The sequence below is a fragment of the Trichosurus vulpecula genome, chromosome 7 (assembly GCF_011100635.1).
Source record: "Trichosurus vulpecula isolate mTriVul1 chromosome 7, mTriVul1.pri, whole genome shotgun sequence".
Taxonomy (NCBI): Eukaryota; Metazoa; Chordata; class Mammalia; order Diprotodontia; family Phalangeridae; genus Trichosurus; species Trichosurus vulpecula.
This window is the reverse complement of record NC_050579.1, coordinates 221,911,616-221,927,841: the sequence shown is the minus strand read 5'-3', so window position 1 is coordinate 221,927,841 and position 16,226 is coordinate 221,911,616. Positions and strand designations below refer to the sequence as shown.

The 16,226-nt window shown below is 37.3% G+C and overlaps 1 protein-coding gene across 1 annotated transcript in view; it reads left to right on the top strand.

Annotated features, from left to right (window-relative positions):
* Window positions 1–16,226, top strand: part of BEND6 (BEN domain containing 6) — a 114,509-nt gene that overhangs the window by 60,551 nt on the left and 37,732 nt on the right. Inside the window, exons 4-5 of the mRNA XM_036767664.1 lie at window positions 1,790–1,888; window positions 4,318–4,495. Of these exons, the coding sequence (XP_036623559.1) occupies window positions 1,790–1,888; window positions 4,318–4,495 (277 nt within the window). The remainder of the gene's footprint in view (window positions 1–1,789; window positions 1,889–4,317; window positions 4,496–16,226) is intronic.

The following is a 16,226-nucleotide window of genomic DNA, read 5'->3' as shown; positions in this document are numbered from 1 at the left end:
TGTGTGATCTATGTTGAATTGCTTGCCTTCCTAGAGAGGATGGGTGGGAAGGGAAGAGGGGAGAGAATTTGGAACTCAAAGTTTTAAAAGCATGTGCTCAAAAAAAAAAAGGTTGTTTTTGCATGCAGCTGGGAAATAAGATATACAGGGAATGGGGCATAGAAATCTATCCTGCCCTACAAGAAGGTAAGGGGAAAGAGGTTGGGGCAGGGGGAGTGGGGTGACAGAAGGGAGGGCTGACTGGGAAATGAGACAATCAGAATATATGCCATCTTGGAATGGGGGGAGGGTAGAAATGGGGAGAAAATTCGTAATTCCAAATCTTGTGGAAATCAATGTTGAAAACTAAAATATTAAATAAAAATGATAAAATTAAAAAAAAATCCTAACTACCTTTGAGGTTAACTTTAGAATCATCTCCTTCAAGAGGCTTATCCTGATTCCCCCAGACGTTAGTGTCCCCCATCCCCACTAAATCAGTATGTATTGCTGCATATATCCTTATTTCCTTACCTGAGAACATACATTCCCCTAATAGAATGTAAGGTCTTTGATGGCAAAGACTTATTTATTCACTTTTGTATTTGGAAATCAGCTAGGTGTTGCAGTGGATAGCGCTGGCCTGGAGTCAGGAAGAATTCAAATCAAGCCTCAGACACTTACTACATGTGTGAGTCTGGGCAAGTCACTTAACCTCTTTTTGCCTCAGTTTCCTCAATGTAGAATGAGGATAATAATAGCTTCTGCCTCCCAAGGTTGTTGTGAGGATGAAATGAGATGATAATTGCAAAGTACTTAGCACAATGCCCCACCTGTAGTAAGTGCTGTGTAAATGTTAGCTATTATCATTATTTATATTAGCTATTATTACCTCCAGCACCTAGCAGCATCCCTGGAATACAGCAGGTGCTTAATGAATGCTTATTGGTTGATTGATAAAGAAATTCATTTATTTGCTATAGGCAAAAGAGAGGGGTGAGGAGAGAATAAGCATTTACATAGCACCTACTTATGTACCAGGCATTGTTCCAAATGCTTTTTACAGAGATTACTTCATTTGATTCTCATAATAACCTTCTGAGGTAAGGGCTATTATTATCCCCATTTTGGGCCCAGGGTCACACAGCTAGTAAGTATCTGAGACTGGGTTTGAATTCAGGTCTTCCTGACTCTAGGACCAGTTCTCTATCCATCCACTTGGCCGTTAGTGCCATAAGACATTTAAGCATCAATATGTGAAAATACTGAGCCTGAGTCTTTGTTAAAATAAGAACTGTCCCTAAGAGAAACTCAAATATAAATACGACTTTATGGTTTACCAACTGCTTTCTTCTTACTCTCCCTGTGACATAGTCAGAGCAGGTGTTTGTATCCACTTCAGAGAAAGAAGCATACACATAATAAACAAATGACCCATTATCATACAGCTACAAAATAGTCAAGTCAAAACCCAAACCCATGTTTACTGACTCTACATTCATTTTTTTTAACATTGCACTGTCTATATGTTATCATATAGTAAAAGCTAGATTCAGACAATCAATCAATCAACAAGCACGTTTTAAGCTGCCTACTATGTTGCAAGCACCTAGTAGATGCTGGGGATACATGAACACAAAATTAAATAAGGATTATAGATAGTGACATAAATTTTCTAAAATTTGGAATTTAGGTTACTTAGTTTTTCAAAGTAATTTAATGAAATTTAAAAAATTTTCCCCCTTGTTTCTAGACATCATGTGAGCTATGAAATTAAATGTAATAAACACTGTTAAAATACATCTTTCAGGATCAGATAACAGAGAATGCAAAAAGAAAAAAGTCCCTACAAGATTCTTCTCCTGCCAACATATTGAATCAAATGGAAACACCTGTGATGGACAAACTGGTAAATCCTTCATCTTCCACAGTCTTCAGCAATAAATGTGAAAAATCAGAAGCTATTGTCCTGAGCATAGAGCATCAGAGGGGTACTGGAAAGATTTGTGGTTTGCAAATATGTGGATATTTTAAAGATTTGTATTTATGAGTTCAATAATTACATATCATTCATAGTTTCAAAGCTTTCATGGTGACTGTTCAGTAGACCTATACATCTCTTCATTTATTAATTCATTCAAGATGAAGATGAGTAATAATCCCAGGCCTATAGGAGTTAACATTCTAACAGACGTGCATCAGTATTATGCTAGACGAAGAGAAGAAATAATTATATGATCTTCACTGTGGCCATCCTCATTATTTGATGACTACTTGTGTGAACCTTACAGATTTGAAAAACCTGTCAGCCTGCCCAAATACTCACCAACCTGCATACTATTTACTGTATCTTTAAAGACACTTCCTGGCAATATCACAGCTAACCAATCCACACCCTGTGTATTATTTTAAAATATAGAGGCAATTTGTCTTACAAGGTTTTCCTTTTTCTTTTCTCTTTTTAGTTGGGGGTGTGTGGAAAGGGCAGAAAAGAATGCTTGTAATTTTTTTTAAATCTAAAAATATTTTAAATTTATAGATGTGAGAGGAAGCTTAGATAGCAAGCTGACCTTCAAAACATGAAGACCTGAATTCAAAATCCAGCCTCTGACACACTGACTATATGATTTTGGGTAGGTCACATAACCTTTCAGTGCCCCAGGCAATTTTCTAACACTATAAATTGCAGAAAAGCTGCTAAACTATAATAGGAGAGAGTTTTCTCACTCTACATCTTTCTCCACATTAATGAAATCACCGACAGGGAAGGAAAAAAATTCAAATAACCATGCCCATCCAATAGTATACTAGTAAATGGAAGAGGCACACACTTTTCTAGTCCCTGATGGAAGGAGCAAAAAAATTAAGTTAAAAGGAAAGTAACCAGTCTCCTCCCTTTTATTTCCTTCTTTTTACTTATTCCTCCCTCTTTCTGTTGCATTTTTCCTAATAACCAATCATTCATTTTTACCAGAGCCTTATCCAATTCTCTGACTCATCCAACACTTCTAACTTTCATCTATATGAAGCAATTGAAAGTACAGTTATCCCCAACTTTCCTCATTGTGGTTTCGATAAATCACAGGTTAGCATAAGAAATTAAATGGGAATTTTGGGAGTTTTGCAGAAGCTGCAGATGACACACAAAGGCCAGCAGATAACACAGAAAAAGTTTAGAAACTCAAAAATGCATAAAGTATATGTATAGCATTGCATAATATCAAGAAAAAAAGAGAAAAAAATCCATGAAGTTGGAAGACTTCTTTTCTGGTATGAAGGGAGGCCAAAAAATTTTACATGGATTTTCCAGATCATAGAGGTGCTGCTCCTCTAACCACCATGATGCAGAAGAGATAACTTTAGGGTTTTTTTAATCCATTTGTAAAGCTAAATGGACTGACATAGCTATAGTATGCAGTACATTTATAATTCCTCTCTACTTTCCTTTTTCTGATTCTTTCATCCTTTCAGCCTAGAAACTCTTTTCCTCAGCCTAGGAAATATAAACTCAAGTTCTATTATTAATGTTTTTGGAGCTGGATGGAAGATTTCCAGAATGCATAGGCCACATATGCTTTTACTGAGATTCATACCCAAAGTGGTTAGTAAGAGTGGCTCATTTCTTCAGAACCTGCTTGCTAGTCTTTAAATGAAACAGAGACTAGGGGGATCTATGCTTATGTTTATATTTATTATTTTTCCCTCTTAACATAAAATGGGCTAGGGAATGGTGTTTATGTCTGTCATACAAGAAATGACCTAGGTAAATTGGGAAAGACTCATTACCAGTTAACCACTGACCAGTTCTTGAACACTACCTATCAAAAGCTTTAAGTGGGGTTGCTACATGTGTTGGTGGAGGGAGTATCCACAGTAACAGGATATGCATCAGTAAAGAATTATAGGAAGCACCACTTCTTTGGGATTTAAGAAATTGGTATGGGTCTGTCAGCTACATGTATATTGCTATTACACTAAAAACAAAAGGTTGAGTTGTGCAGATAGTTATACCATTGGTCTATTTCTGATATAAAAACCAATAACTAAGTCTTGTATTTTGTTTTAAAGTTTGGAAAGCATTTTACATGTTCTATCTGATCCTCACAATTGTCCTATGAGGTAAGTACTGTAAGTTTTATCTGCATTTATACAATAAGACTTAGAGAAGTTAAGAGATTTACCTATGGTCACACAGCTAGTAAGAGAAGGGTGAAAAGTAATTTCACAGATTATGGGAATAGGGACATGAAGCATTGGCATATTTTGATAAAACCTAAAAATATGTCATGTGCTCCTTTGATTCACTTTCCTTTCTTTCTTTCTTTTTTTTTTTGAAAGCAAGAACCTTCTTCTGGAACTGCCTTTCTGCCCACTGAAAGCAGCAGTGATGATGAAGAGTCTTTAATCCAGTTATCGAAAGTGGAATTGTGTGCCAAAATAAAAAATCTGAAACAGAAACTCTCTGACACCATGACAGAAAACTGCCGTCTTCGGCAGTCACTGGTCACACTTCAAGGTAAAATCTGAGAGAACTTGACATTTTGGATGAATGGGAAAGCCTAATAGGAATGAAAAATAATGTAAAGAGTACTTTAGGAATAACAAAACCATTCAATGTTATGAATAATTTGACAAAATCATATAAGCAGTAAAGTAGCAAGATAAAAAAGTAAATCTACAAAAAATCTTCAGCGCTTCTACATGATACTATCAAAAATCAGGAGAAAATAATTGAAAGAGAAATTCCCATCAAGATAACTACCAAATGTATAAAATATTTCGATGTTAACCTACCAAGAAATACTGAGGACTTAAATGCATAAGTTACATAAGATTTTGTGATTTCTTTGATGTCAAAAGTCCTGGTGAGAAAGCCCCCTCTACCACTGAATATCAGCAACTATATGTAATTTAATGTTTTTGAGAGTGGCCTCCAGTACTGAGAAATTAAGTGGCTTACCCAGGGTCACAACGTCATTATGTGTCAGAGGCCAGACTCACACACAGTACATCTGAGTTCCAGAGCAAAAGACTCTTTACAGAAACAAAAGAAGAAAAATAATTCAAGATTATTTTTGGTTGGGTTTTGGCCAAAATAATAAAAATAAGAAAATGACTTCAATTAATTCTCAGATCATGTGTCATGACAAATTGACAAGGGATTACTAATCACAATAATAACAAAATTCATTGGTAGGAACAAAAATTGATAATCTCAAGGGAAATAATATTAAAAAGTAGGAATGAAGGAGGCCTAGCAAAACCAGATCTCAAAGGAGATTATAAAGAAGTAATCATCAAAACTATTTGATGCTGGTTAAAAGGCAAAAAAAAAAAAAAGATAAGTACAGCAGATTAAATAAGTAATAAAAATAATTTGGCAGAAAATAGGTTTAGGCCAACATCTTATACAATATGCCACAATAAACTTCAAGTGGATAAACAACATTTACATAAAGGTTACATAATGGTTCACATCATAAAAAGAATTAGAGGAGAATATGAAAAGGTACCTTCCAAAAATAAAAGAAAAATTCTATACTATACTTTAGCTAGAGTCTATCAAAAACAACCCATTGGCATACGAGTATTTCTACTTGGATCAAGGTTCAGATAGTCAGAATTTCATGCTTCTAATCATATTACTTTCCCTCACCCCCTCAATTTTGGCTGTTTGCTTTCAGAGAAAAACACAAATTTTCACTTTCAATCTCACAGATACAAAGGTGTGACACCATTGCCTATCAATTACTATCCAGAACACAGGGCAACTATGTCTTGCACAGACTACTTGCCCCTAAGTCATCTATCTAATATAAATCTAAACTTTAAAGCATTCAATTTTTAAGGTTGCCAAACAAGCATCAGAGAACTCTTAGAGCTCCTAGTGGCTGATGGGTGCTCAGGTGACAGGGAAGTAATGTCCACAGCCTGGACTTTTAGTCTTCTGAACCAAGTCTAAGGATGGTTTCAATAACTTTTAGGGAAAAAAAAAGCTCAACTTAAATGAGGACAGAGGTTAGTGCTTCCATAATAAATCTATAAATAAGATATGCCTAAGCACTGATAGCTTAATTAGGTGCCAAAGCCTCTTTGACTGCACCATAGAATCAATCAATCAATAAACCTAAAAATTAGATGGGTATTAAGGGATTTTCCTATAAATCTACAACAATGTAGTCACATATGATCAGATTTTAATGAGTAAACATGATAGGATTAAGCCCTAATCACTGTATCAAATGCAAATTTGTCTCCAATTGGGCAAAGAAAGAAAGCAATATGATTGGCTGAAAAGGATCAGTCCCAACTCTAGGGTGGATGTAGAAAAACACCAATAATGGAATAAAGCAATCCATTGAGGGAAGATTCAGGCTTGGAAATAATTTGTGAAGTCAGACCCTTGTGCAGAAGAGGGGGAGAGAAGCAAACATAGAAGGGGTGGTTTAACTATTCCCCCTCCCACCCCCCACCCTCACCCCCACCATTGACCATGTCACCAGAGACACCGGACAAATGAGAGACAATGCATCCAGCTGGGAGTGAAGAGACACATCAAGGAAGGAGGTAGCATCAGGAAGTATGACTCCTTGTACCAGAGATGAATGCTGGCTATGGACTCAGGAAAGGCCTTCCTGAACTAAGAATAGTGAGTTGTCCCTTTGCCACACATGTTCCCTACATGTGTTCCTCTCTTCCCTCTAAGTCTGAGCCCACTCTCCTTATGAATGCTGTGTTTATTTGTGGAAGTACCCAGGTTCTGGGGAGAATGCTTTATAATAACTGTTCTTACTATGCCATCTCAGTAAATGCCTTTGATAAGAGCTAATTGAGACTGCTGGTTGATTGTTAAGAAGCACACCGGTGAGGGCTCAGGAGCCACAGTGCTAGAAGTGAAGTTTCATCATTCTACTCCTACTCTAGAACCCTAGAGTAGTCACCCATTCACCTTCTGGGGGATCCAACCCTCAAGTTCTAGTGCAAGTTGGGAAGGTAGCCCTAGAAGAGGGGTTGAACAAAATATCTGAAATTCATTATACACTTTTGCTACTGAGTGAGAAGTGAAATGTCTAGGTTTACAATCAGTTTCTCATATTGCCATGTAAATCTCTGTAAGCAGAAGGTGTCTTTGTTTGTCAATGTTTGGAAATTTAGCACAGTTCCATGGGACTCCTGATGAAACCTGCTCCCTACCTCCTCACAGAGAGATAGGTGATGGACTTAGGATACAAAGCGGGGTAGACTTTTTTTTACATGGTCAGTATAGGAATTAGTTTTATGTGATTATGCATATGTGTACAAGTGTTTGTCCTGCCCACCCCACTCCTTTCCATGGTGGAGAGGGGGAAGAGATGAGAAGAGAAAATAGATTTCTGTTCATTGAGAAAAATTAAAGTTATACACAAAGAGCATTTGAAGACTTAGGGTGGAAAGAAAAAGCACTAAGAACAGTATGTAATAGGCCCTTAATAAATGCTTATTGCCTGACTGACTGACAACCCAAAATGAAGACTACTCAGTTTCCTAGGTTACACCTCCATCTTAGGAATGTGAATGGGAAAATTCTTTCCAAATCACACCTTTCTCCTGAGTTGCCCAGGAGGTTTTACACCTTTACTCCAGCCTTTACTCTAGAGACAAAAAGCTTCCCTAAGACATTTACCAGTCTAAGACACATGACTCTGGCTTACCAGTGACTCCATTTTCCTGGGAGGAGAGGGAGTGGTCCATCATCTATTGATATGTAGTTCATCCATCTCTGCTACTTACGAACTTACAAAAATTATGAAAATTAAAACCCTAAAATTCTTGTCTCAATTGCCTCAACTACCATTTAGGGAGGGAAAACCTTAGTATTCTGGATAGAAGTCAAAACCTTTGATCTAGTTAGTTCTTTGGTCTATTCACTGAATAGGCATTGCTTCACTCAAAGTGAGAACTTGAAAAGACCTTAGCTTAAAAAGGCCAAGGTCTCCCATTGCATCCTGGGCCATCTCCAGTTGTTCTGATCGATATCTAGCCATTGGACACAGATTGCTCTGGAGGAGAAAGAGAGGCTGGTGACTTTGCATAGCCCGTCCTCACTCAAATCAAATTTAATTGCAAGTCATGTCATCATCTCCCTGATGTCATGGTCCTCTTCAAGAATGAAGGACAAACCACAACACAAGTCCCTGGGGTCCTCCATTGCATTACCTCCTCTGCCCCACCCCAGGCACGACTACCACCATCCAGTTAATTAATATACATGAATCACAAATCACTTATGACTGGTTATGATTTATAGGAGACAAAAATCATGAGATAGAAGAAAATCAAGTGCAATGCACCTGCCCACACCAGACCTCAGAAAAGGGAGTTAAACTTTTATTGGCTTCTCCTTGACCCAAAGGATCTATCATTGCCATCGATGTCAGTCTATTTCTGCCACTTCCATTAGAACTCTTTGTTCTAAAGAGCAGAAGGCTGGCTCCTGGAGCCAAGCCTGACATATTCAGATTCTAGTCTGATCTTATCACAAAATGCTTGCTGAGGCTTCTCTGCCCAACCATAGTAATAGCACAACATTTTGCCTCCACACTTGCTACTTTCAAAAAAAAAAATTACTACCTGTGGACACCACAACCACTCCACAACCCTGGTAGATGCCACCACTGTTACTTCCAGAAATGGAAACTAATCTCAAGCCCAGCTGCTCCAACTCATCCTGAATCAAGAAGTTTGGTTTTGCCATTGCATTCCCAGATGATCCATTCTAATGCCCTGAACTTCCAATCCTGCTAGACAGTTCTCTATAGCCTTGAAGCACTTAGGTTACTTCATTTTCTAATTTAGTTAAGTACCTGCAATTGCATGATCTGTTCTAATTTTTTCTATCTAATTTCTTTTAGGTGACTTTGCTTTCAATATACTTGACAATTAAATTCTGTCAAATCATCCGAATTTGCCCAGCTAGTCAGGCCTACTGGGAAATCAAACTGCCTGATGGGAAAAGAAGTATTGCCTTTTCTCCAAAAGTATTTATCTTTTTTTTTTTCCTGAGGCACTTTATTTCCTTAAGGATATGTTAAGAGTCAAGCAGTTGTTGAGTTCAATTCCCTCCTTTGACCAAAATTTAGAGGCAAGTTACAGGACCTCCCAGTGCTCTGGACAACTCTCCAACACTATAAATTGCAGAGAAGGTGACCAGTAGATGAAGTTTCACCAGATGGAAATCCTATATACTAAATATACTTAAATCACAAATCTGCTTCCTATCTCTAAAAAGATAAATTCCTGCTCTAAGTTGAAGACAAGAAAAAGACATGCAGGGTAGAATGTAACTGTAAGACTGCTTTATAAAACTGCTTAGTTAGAGGATTCTTTTCTTTTGTTGTCACACACACACATACACACACACACACACACACACACACACACAAGTTGTTTTTGATTCTGTCAGGGACTAAACATCTTTCTTACTGAACCAGTTTCATTAAATAAATAGAGGACAAAAATAACACTTCTTTGCTGGTAACCACTCATTGAATCAATTTTTTAAAAACTCTTTGAATGCACAGTTAGAACAAAAGATATTTCTTTTGAAACTTTTTAACCTGACCATCTGTAATGTATCAATTCCTTTTGTTAGAAATTTTGTTTCTGTAACTTGTGAAATATAAAACAGAAACAGGACAGCTTTGAAAGTTACATGTTGATCTTTAAAAAGAAAATCAACCTTTTTGAAAAATAGAGGTGTACAATTTAATATTCAAGATAATAATTAGTACAATAATAACATTTAATAGTTTAATAACAGAAATGATAGTTTCATGTACAACACTACTATTTTGCTATATATGGAAGGACTCGTTGAAGTTGATATTTGTTGAGCACAGAATTAAAAAAAATAAAATGCTGGCCTTTTTCCGGGACAGCTATTCTTATCCTTAAACACTGTTTCCCATCTTTGAGGTTCCTTCTATTTTTTTTCTTTAGACATTTCATTCTGACTTCTCCTCAATAGTGGGGCATCTGACCTCAATGTTCATCAATTCTCAGGAGCCTGATTCAAACCTTACCAACTCAGGAAATCTGGGTTATGACTTTACTTTCTGGCAGGAATCTAGACTAAGCCTAACTCATGAATAGATTCCCTGGTCATTCCTAAAGCTTTTTTTCTTGTTCTGGCTCTGCAGCATTTCTTGTAGTCCTTACCAGATCTTTGTCTGGACCAGTGGAGTCAAACTCAAATAGAAATAGGGGTCGCTAATCCATTATCTCCCCTCTCTTATCCCCTTCCCCCTTGCTTTCCTGTAGGGTAAAATAGATTTCCATACCCAATTGAGTGTGTATGTTATTGCCTCCTTAAGCCAGATCCAATGAGAGTCAGGCTTACTTATTCCCTCTCACCTCTCCCCTCTTCCCCTCCATTGTAAAAGCTCATTCTTGCCTCCTTTATGTGAGATAATTTACCATGTTTTACCTTTCCCTTTCTCTCAACACTTAATTTTTATTTTTTAGGTATCATCCCTTCACATTCAGCTCACTCTGTGCCCTCTGTCTACATATATACACACATATACACATACACACATATGTACACATATGTACATATACATATGCATATATACACACATGCATACACATACACACATGTGTGTATGTATGTGTGTATATATGTACATATATATGTATATATACATATATTCCCTCTAATACTGAGAAAGGTCTCTTGAGCATCTTTCCAGGTAGGAATGTAAACAGTTCAACTTTAATAAGTCCCTTATGGCTTCTCTTTTCTATTTACCTTTTCATTTTTCTCTTGATTCTTGTATTTGAAAGTCAAATTTTCTATTCAGCTCTGGTTTTTTCAGCAAGAATGCTTGGAAGTCCTCTATTTCGTTGAAATTCCATTTTTTCCCCTGAAATATTAAACTCAGTTTTGCTGGATAGATGATTCTTGGTTTTACTCCTATCTCCTTTGACTTCTGGAATATCATACTCAAAGCCCTCTGATCTCTTAGTGTAGAAGCTGCTAAAGCTTGTGTTATCCTGATTGTGTTTTCACAATACTCTAATTGTTTCTTTCTGGCTGCTTGTAATATTTTCTCCTTGAACTGGGAACTCTGGAATTTGGCTACAATATTCCTAGGAGTTTTCCTTTTGGGATCTTTTTCAGGAGGCAATCAGTGGATTCTTTCCATTTCTATTTTACCCTCTGGTTCTAGAATACAAGGGCAGTTTTCCTTGATAATTTCTTGAAAAATGATGTCTAAACTTTTTTTTTTAATCATAGTTTTCAGGTAGTCCAGTAATTTTTAAATTATCTCTCCTGGATGTATTTTCCAGGTCAGTTGTTTTTCCAATGAGATATTTTACATTGTCTTCGATTTTTTCATTCTTTTGGTTTTGTTTTATAATCTCTTGATTTCTTATAAAGTCACTAGCTTCCATTTGCTCCATTCTAATTTTTAAAGTAGTATTTTCTTCAGTGGTCTTTTGGACCTCCTTTTCCATTTGGGTAATTCTGCCTTTCAAGGCATTCTTCTCCTCATTGGCTTTTTGGACTTCTTTTGCCATTTGAGTTAGTCTATTTTTAAAGGTGTTATTTTCTTCAGCATTTTTTTGGGTCTCCTTTAGCAAGCTGTTGAGTCATTTTTCATGATTTTCTTGCATCACTCTCATTTCTCTTCCCAATTTTTCCTCCACTTCTCTTACTTGATTTTCAAAATCCTTTTTGAGCTCTTCCATGGCCTGAGACTATTTTATATTTTTCTTGGAGGCTTTGGATGTAGGAGCCTTAACCTTGTTGTCTTTCTCTGGCTGCATACCTTGATCTTCCTTGTCATTTTGAAGCTGTCTTTGGTGTTTGTGGGTTGGGAGGTCTGGAAACCACTGCAACTGCCAGTGATTCAGTGCCCTGAGGCCTGCTCCAGTCCCATCTATGCCAGCACAGCCCAGGCTGCACTGTGCTGTGCTCCAAGCACTGTGCAATAGACCCTTCCTGTCAGCCTTCCTGATTGTCTTGGGCTAGAAATCTGCTTCACCATGTCATTTTGTGGCTTCTGCTGCTCTAGAATTTGTTTAGAGTCATTTTTTACAAGTATTTTGAGGGGTTTTGGGGGGAGAGCTCAATCAGGTCCCTGCTTCTACTCTTGGCTCTGCCCCTCTACAAAAAACCCATTCTAATTTTTTTTAAAGATTTATTTAGCCATAGAAGGATATTCTTCAAGGATAGGCATTATCCTTAGGATTACCAGAAGGACCCCTTACCTATATTTGTTAACTGGAGTATATTTTGAAGAGTTGTGATTCAGTCATGGGGACTGTTATTATGCATTAGAATCTGAATTCTGGCACCTTTGAATTATGGAAGAAAAATTCCATACTCTGCAATTGTCAAAAACAATTTATTAACATACAAGCATTTCTGTTACATGGGAGGTCCAGACAGACAGGGTTCTGCCTAATAATCTGAATTCTCTTTGGATTCCAAACAACTTCCAAATTATATTTCATAGTAAAAATTAAACCAGATAAAATTTCTGAGGAAAGTCAAACAAGGATAGTTTTCATTTAGGATTTGGAGCTTTTCCCAAACAGAACAATAGTAATGTTCTTCCTGAATCCAATTACTACCTCTTTAACCACTCCTTTTAAAGACTCCCTGTTTCAATCTTGTCAAAGGAGAACAAAGAGATACCTTTCAATTACAAACCAGAAAAATTCTCTAATGATCTTAATCTCAGGTAATTAATATCCCTCCCAGAAACTGATTAATTCTTCTGCTCATGGATTAATCAGGTCTTTTATTCAAGTCAGACCAAGAACTTTAAACCAGTATACTGCTCATAATATTATTTCTTAATGTTTTTATAATACAACTGAAGCTTACTGCCACAATATGATTTATGGTTAGAGAGTAGATCCTTAACCAAACAGGGGAGAAATGAGGTGACCATAAAAGACAAAACAGAAAACTTCAACAAGATGAAATTTAAAAGCTCTGACATAAACAAAATCAATGGAGCTGGAATAATCAATAAACAAACATGTATTTAGTAGCTAGTATGCGCCAGGCACTGAGCTAAGCTGCAAGAATGAAAAGAAATAACAAAAACAGTTCTTTCAAAAAGAAATAAACCAATTTTTGACTTCAGGGATCTTACAATATCTAATGGAAGAGACAATATATACATAATTAGATATAAACAAGATATATAGCATGGAATGGAGGAAAGTAAAGTTAGAGGGGAAGATATTAGCATTGGGAAGACCAGGAAGGGCCTTCTACAGAAAGTGACTTTTGCCCTAAGTATTGAAAGAAGCCAGGAATTCTCAAAGTTGAAGGGAAATGTTCCAAGGTATGGTGGAGAGTCAGTGAAAAAAACGGAAGACAAGAAAAGAAACCAAGTCAGGCTGGGGGCGGGGGGGGGGGGGGAAGCCTTACATCAAATATCTCGAATCAGTCTGACATATAGGTTATATAGAAAATTGATACAAATATATGAGACCAAGATTTATTCCACACTAATAGATAAATGGGGTCAGGATAAGAAAAATTTTTCAAAGGAGAAATGTAAACTATAAACAAATATGTGAAAAACTGGTCTAAGTGCCTATCACATAGTAGACATTACATGTTTATTGACTGACTGGCTAATAATAAGAAAAAAACAAATGAAAACTACAGTACTCTTAGGTTTTACCTCACATCCATCATACAGGTAAATGTGATAACACAGAATTACTTAATGTTTGGAATGATTGTGGGAAGACAAACACATAAACACACAACTGTTTGAGAAAACAATTTGGCATTATCAGAAAAGTTATTAAACTCTTCACAGCCTTTGCCCTAGAGGTCCCACTACTAGGCATCCATAGTGGATATCTTCAATCATAAAGACAGAAAGGTCCTAAATATACCAAAATATCTATAGTAGCACTTTTAAAAGATAGTAACAAACTTAAAAGAAATTGGATATACATCAATTGAGGAATGGCTAAACAAACTGTAAATGAATATAGGATTTCACTCCTATAGGGAACTCCCTGGATCAGAAAACCCCTTTTACTAATGCAGTTTCAAAGACTCCTCTTTAACATACAGTCTTAGAAAACTGCTTAAATTGATAAGAGGTTAAATGACTTGATGAGGGTCATAAAACTGGTATATGTGAGAGGTAAAACCTGAGTCTAGTTCTTAATGGTTCAAAGACCAACCCTCTGTCTACTATGCTATGCTACCTCTTTTAAAGGAATGTTGGAATATTATTGGGCCAAAAGAAATGAAGAATGAGGAATTCACATAAGTATGAGAAGACCAGTCTGAACTAATGCAGAGCAAAACAAAAATGACTAAAGTAACTGTGGTAGGAGCAATATACTAATCCCTCTCCTCACGCAAGTTAGGCTAAGCTTTCCTTAAAAGGTACTGAGACATTCCTTAAGACCTGGTTGGCTCTGGGGATTGAAGGGCTCAGACTGTTCAAATTACATCCTCATCACCTGATGCTTGGCTGTTGAATTGCCCAATTGAATCAAATCAAGGGGTTCTCAGTGTCTATCTTTGATGAATACCTTGTCACCATGCCTAAGTAAGTCTCATTTTAACTGTAACATTCTACAATTAGGAATGATGTTTCAATATCAGACTTAAACTACCAGGGGACTAGTCTGAGTTAGGCTCTGCCCAGAACAATGGGCGTAATATTATAGCATTGGAACATGATGAAATCATTGAAGTGGGGGATGGGCAGTACAAAGGAAAATGAGTTAGTCATGGCCTTCATGAATCTGATGGTGGTTTTAGTGATGTCCCTAGAAATCTGTTTGCTAACTGTGAGGTACTCCAGGCTCCTGGAAGATTAGAGAGTAAACTGTGGCCATTCACAAGAAGAAAACAATGTGAATATGCCTTGTACTTAAGAACTGTACCTTGAAGATAATTGAGGTAAACTGTGTTTTAGACCCTCCAGCTCTATTGGACCTTGCCAACCTGGTAATTTAAGTTAGGTAAATTAAGTTAGAAAATAGGTATATCTCTTCAAAATTCAGTTTGCCTTCAAAGCAACCTAGAGAAGATAAAATTTTGGGCATCAAGAAAGAGATTTTTTTTTCATTAGAAAAGGACAAATTGGGGCAGCTAGGTGGCTCAGTGAGTAGAGCACCGGCCCTGGAGACAGGAGGACCTGAGTTCAAATCCGGCCTCAGATACTTGACACATGTACTAGCTGTGTGACCTTGGGCAAGTCACTTAACCCCAGTTGCCCTGCCAAAAAAAAAAAGAAAGAAAAGGACAAATTCAGAATAAGTAGTAGTAGTGCTGAGTCCTGGCCAGGAGGGGATGTTTTATATGGCTAATGTCATCATCACCCAATTGCTTATAGGAAGCCTCCTAAAAGAAGGCCTTGCAGCTTTAAGAGACTTAAGTTTGTGTAAACTGTTCCATTTTGAATTGATTTTTGGAAATACCAGTACAGCTGAACCAGCAGTCCTCATGTTGAGGTTGAGACGAACTCCAGGAACACCAAGACTGGAGTTCCCAGACAGGGTTATTGAGGGGGGGATACGATACCCTCAAGGACCAGAGTACTGGAGGGGGTAGGGGCCATCTGGAATGAATTCACCATCTCAAGCATTCTTTAAGTCAAGGTGGCAAAGATTTATTTTTATGTTTTTCAGCAGGCAAGAGTTCTTAGGGAACCTGCAACCTTGGAGGGGTGCAGGTGACATTTATATAGGTTATTCTATAGTAAAACATGTGCCAAATATGCTAATTAGGAGACTCATGGCAGGATTAGGGAGTGGTTAAGGAGTGGTCAGTTCTTAAAGGAATATGCACTTTTTGTATCTACTTCACAGGTATTTTACCCAGAGTTCACTGGGAAATAGCCCAGGGGGAGGGGGGAGCTACATGAAGGGGTGGTTTTATGCCTGAAATGTCACTAAGTCAACTAATGGTCAGGGCTGACTGGGAAATACCCAGGCTGCTCCTGCCAATGTCTTGTTAGACAAGATAAATATTAGGGAGTATACATATATCTAAATCTAGGATAGGTCAGTGAGCAGTGAATATCTCTATGACCCAGTACATAGCCAGTTCAGCCAGTGCACAGCTGGCTCAAGCTAATAAATTCTATAGGTGCAGCTGGCCACTGTATCAGGAAGAGAGATAAACGTTTTGCTAGGGCATGCCGTCCTGTTTTGCTAGTGAGAAACTGCTAGGGACAGTGTTTTGCAGCTAGGGAGAGATGTGATTT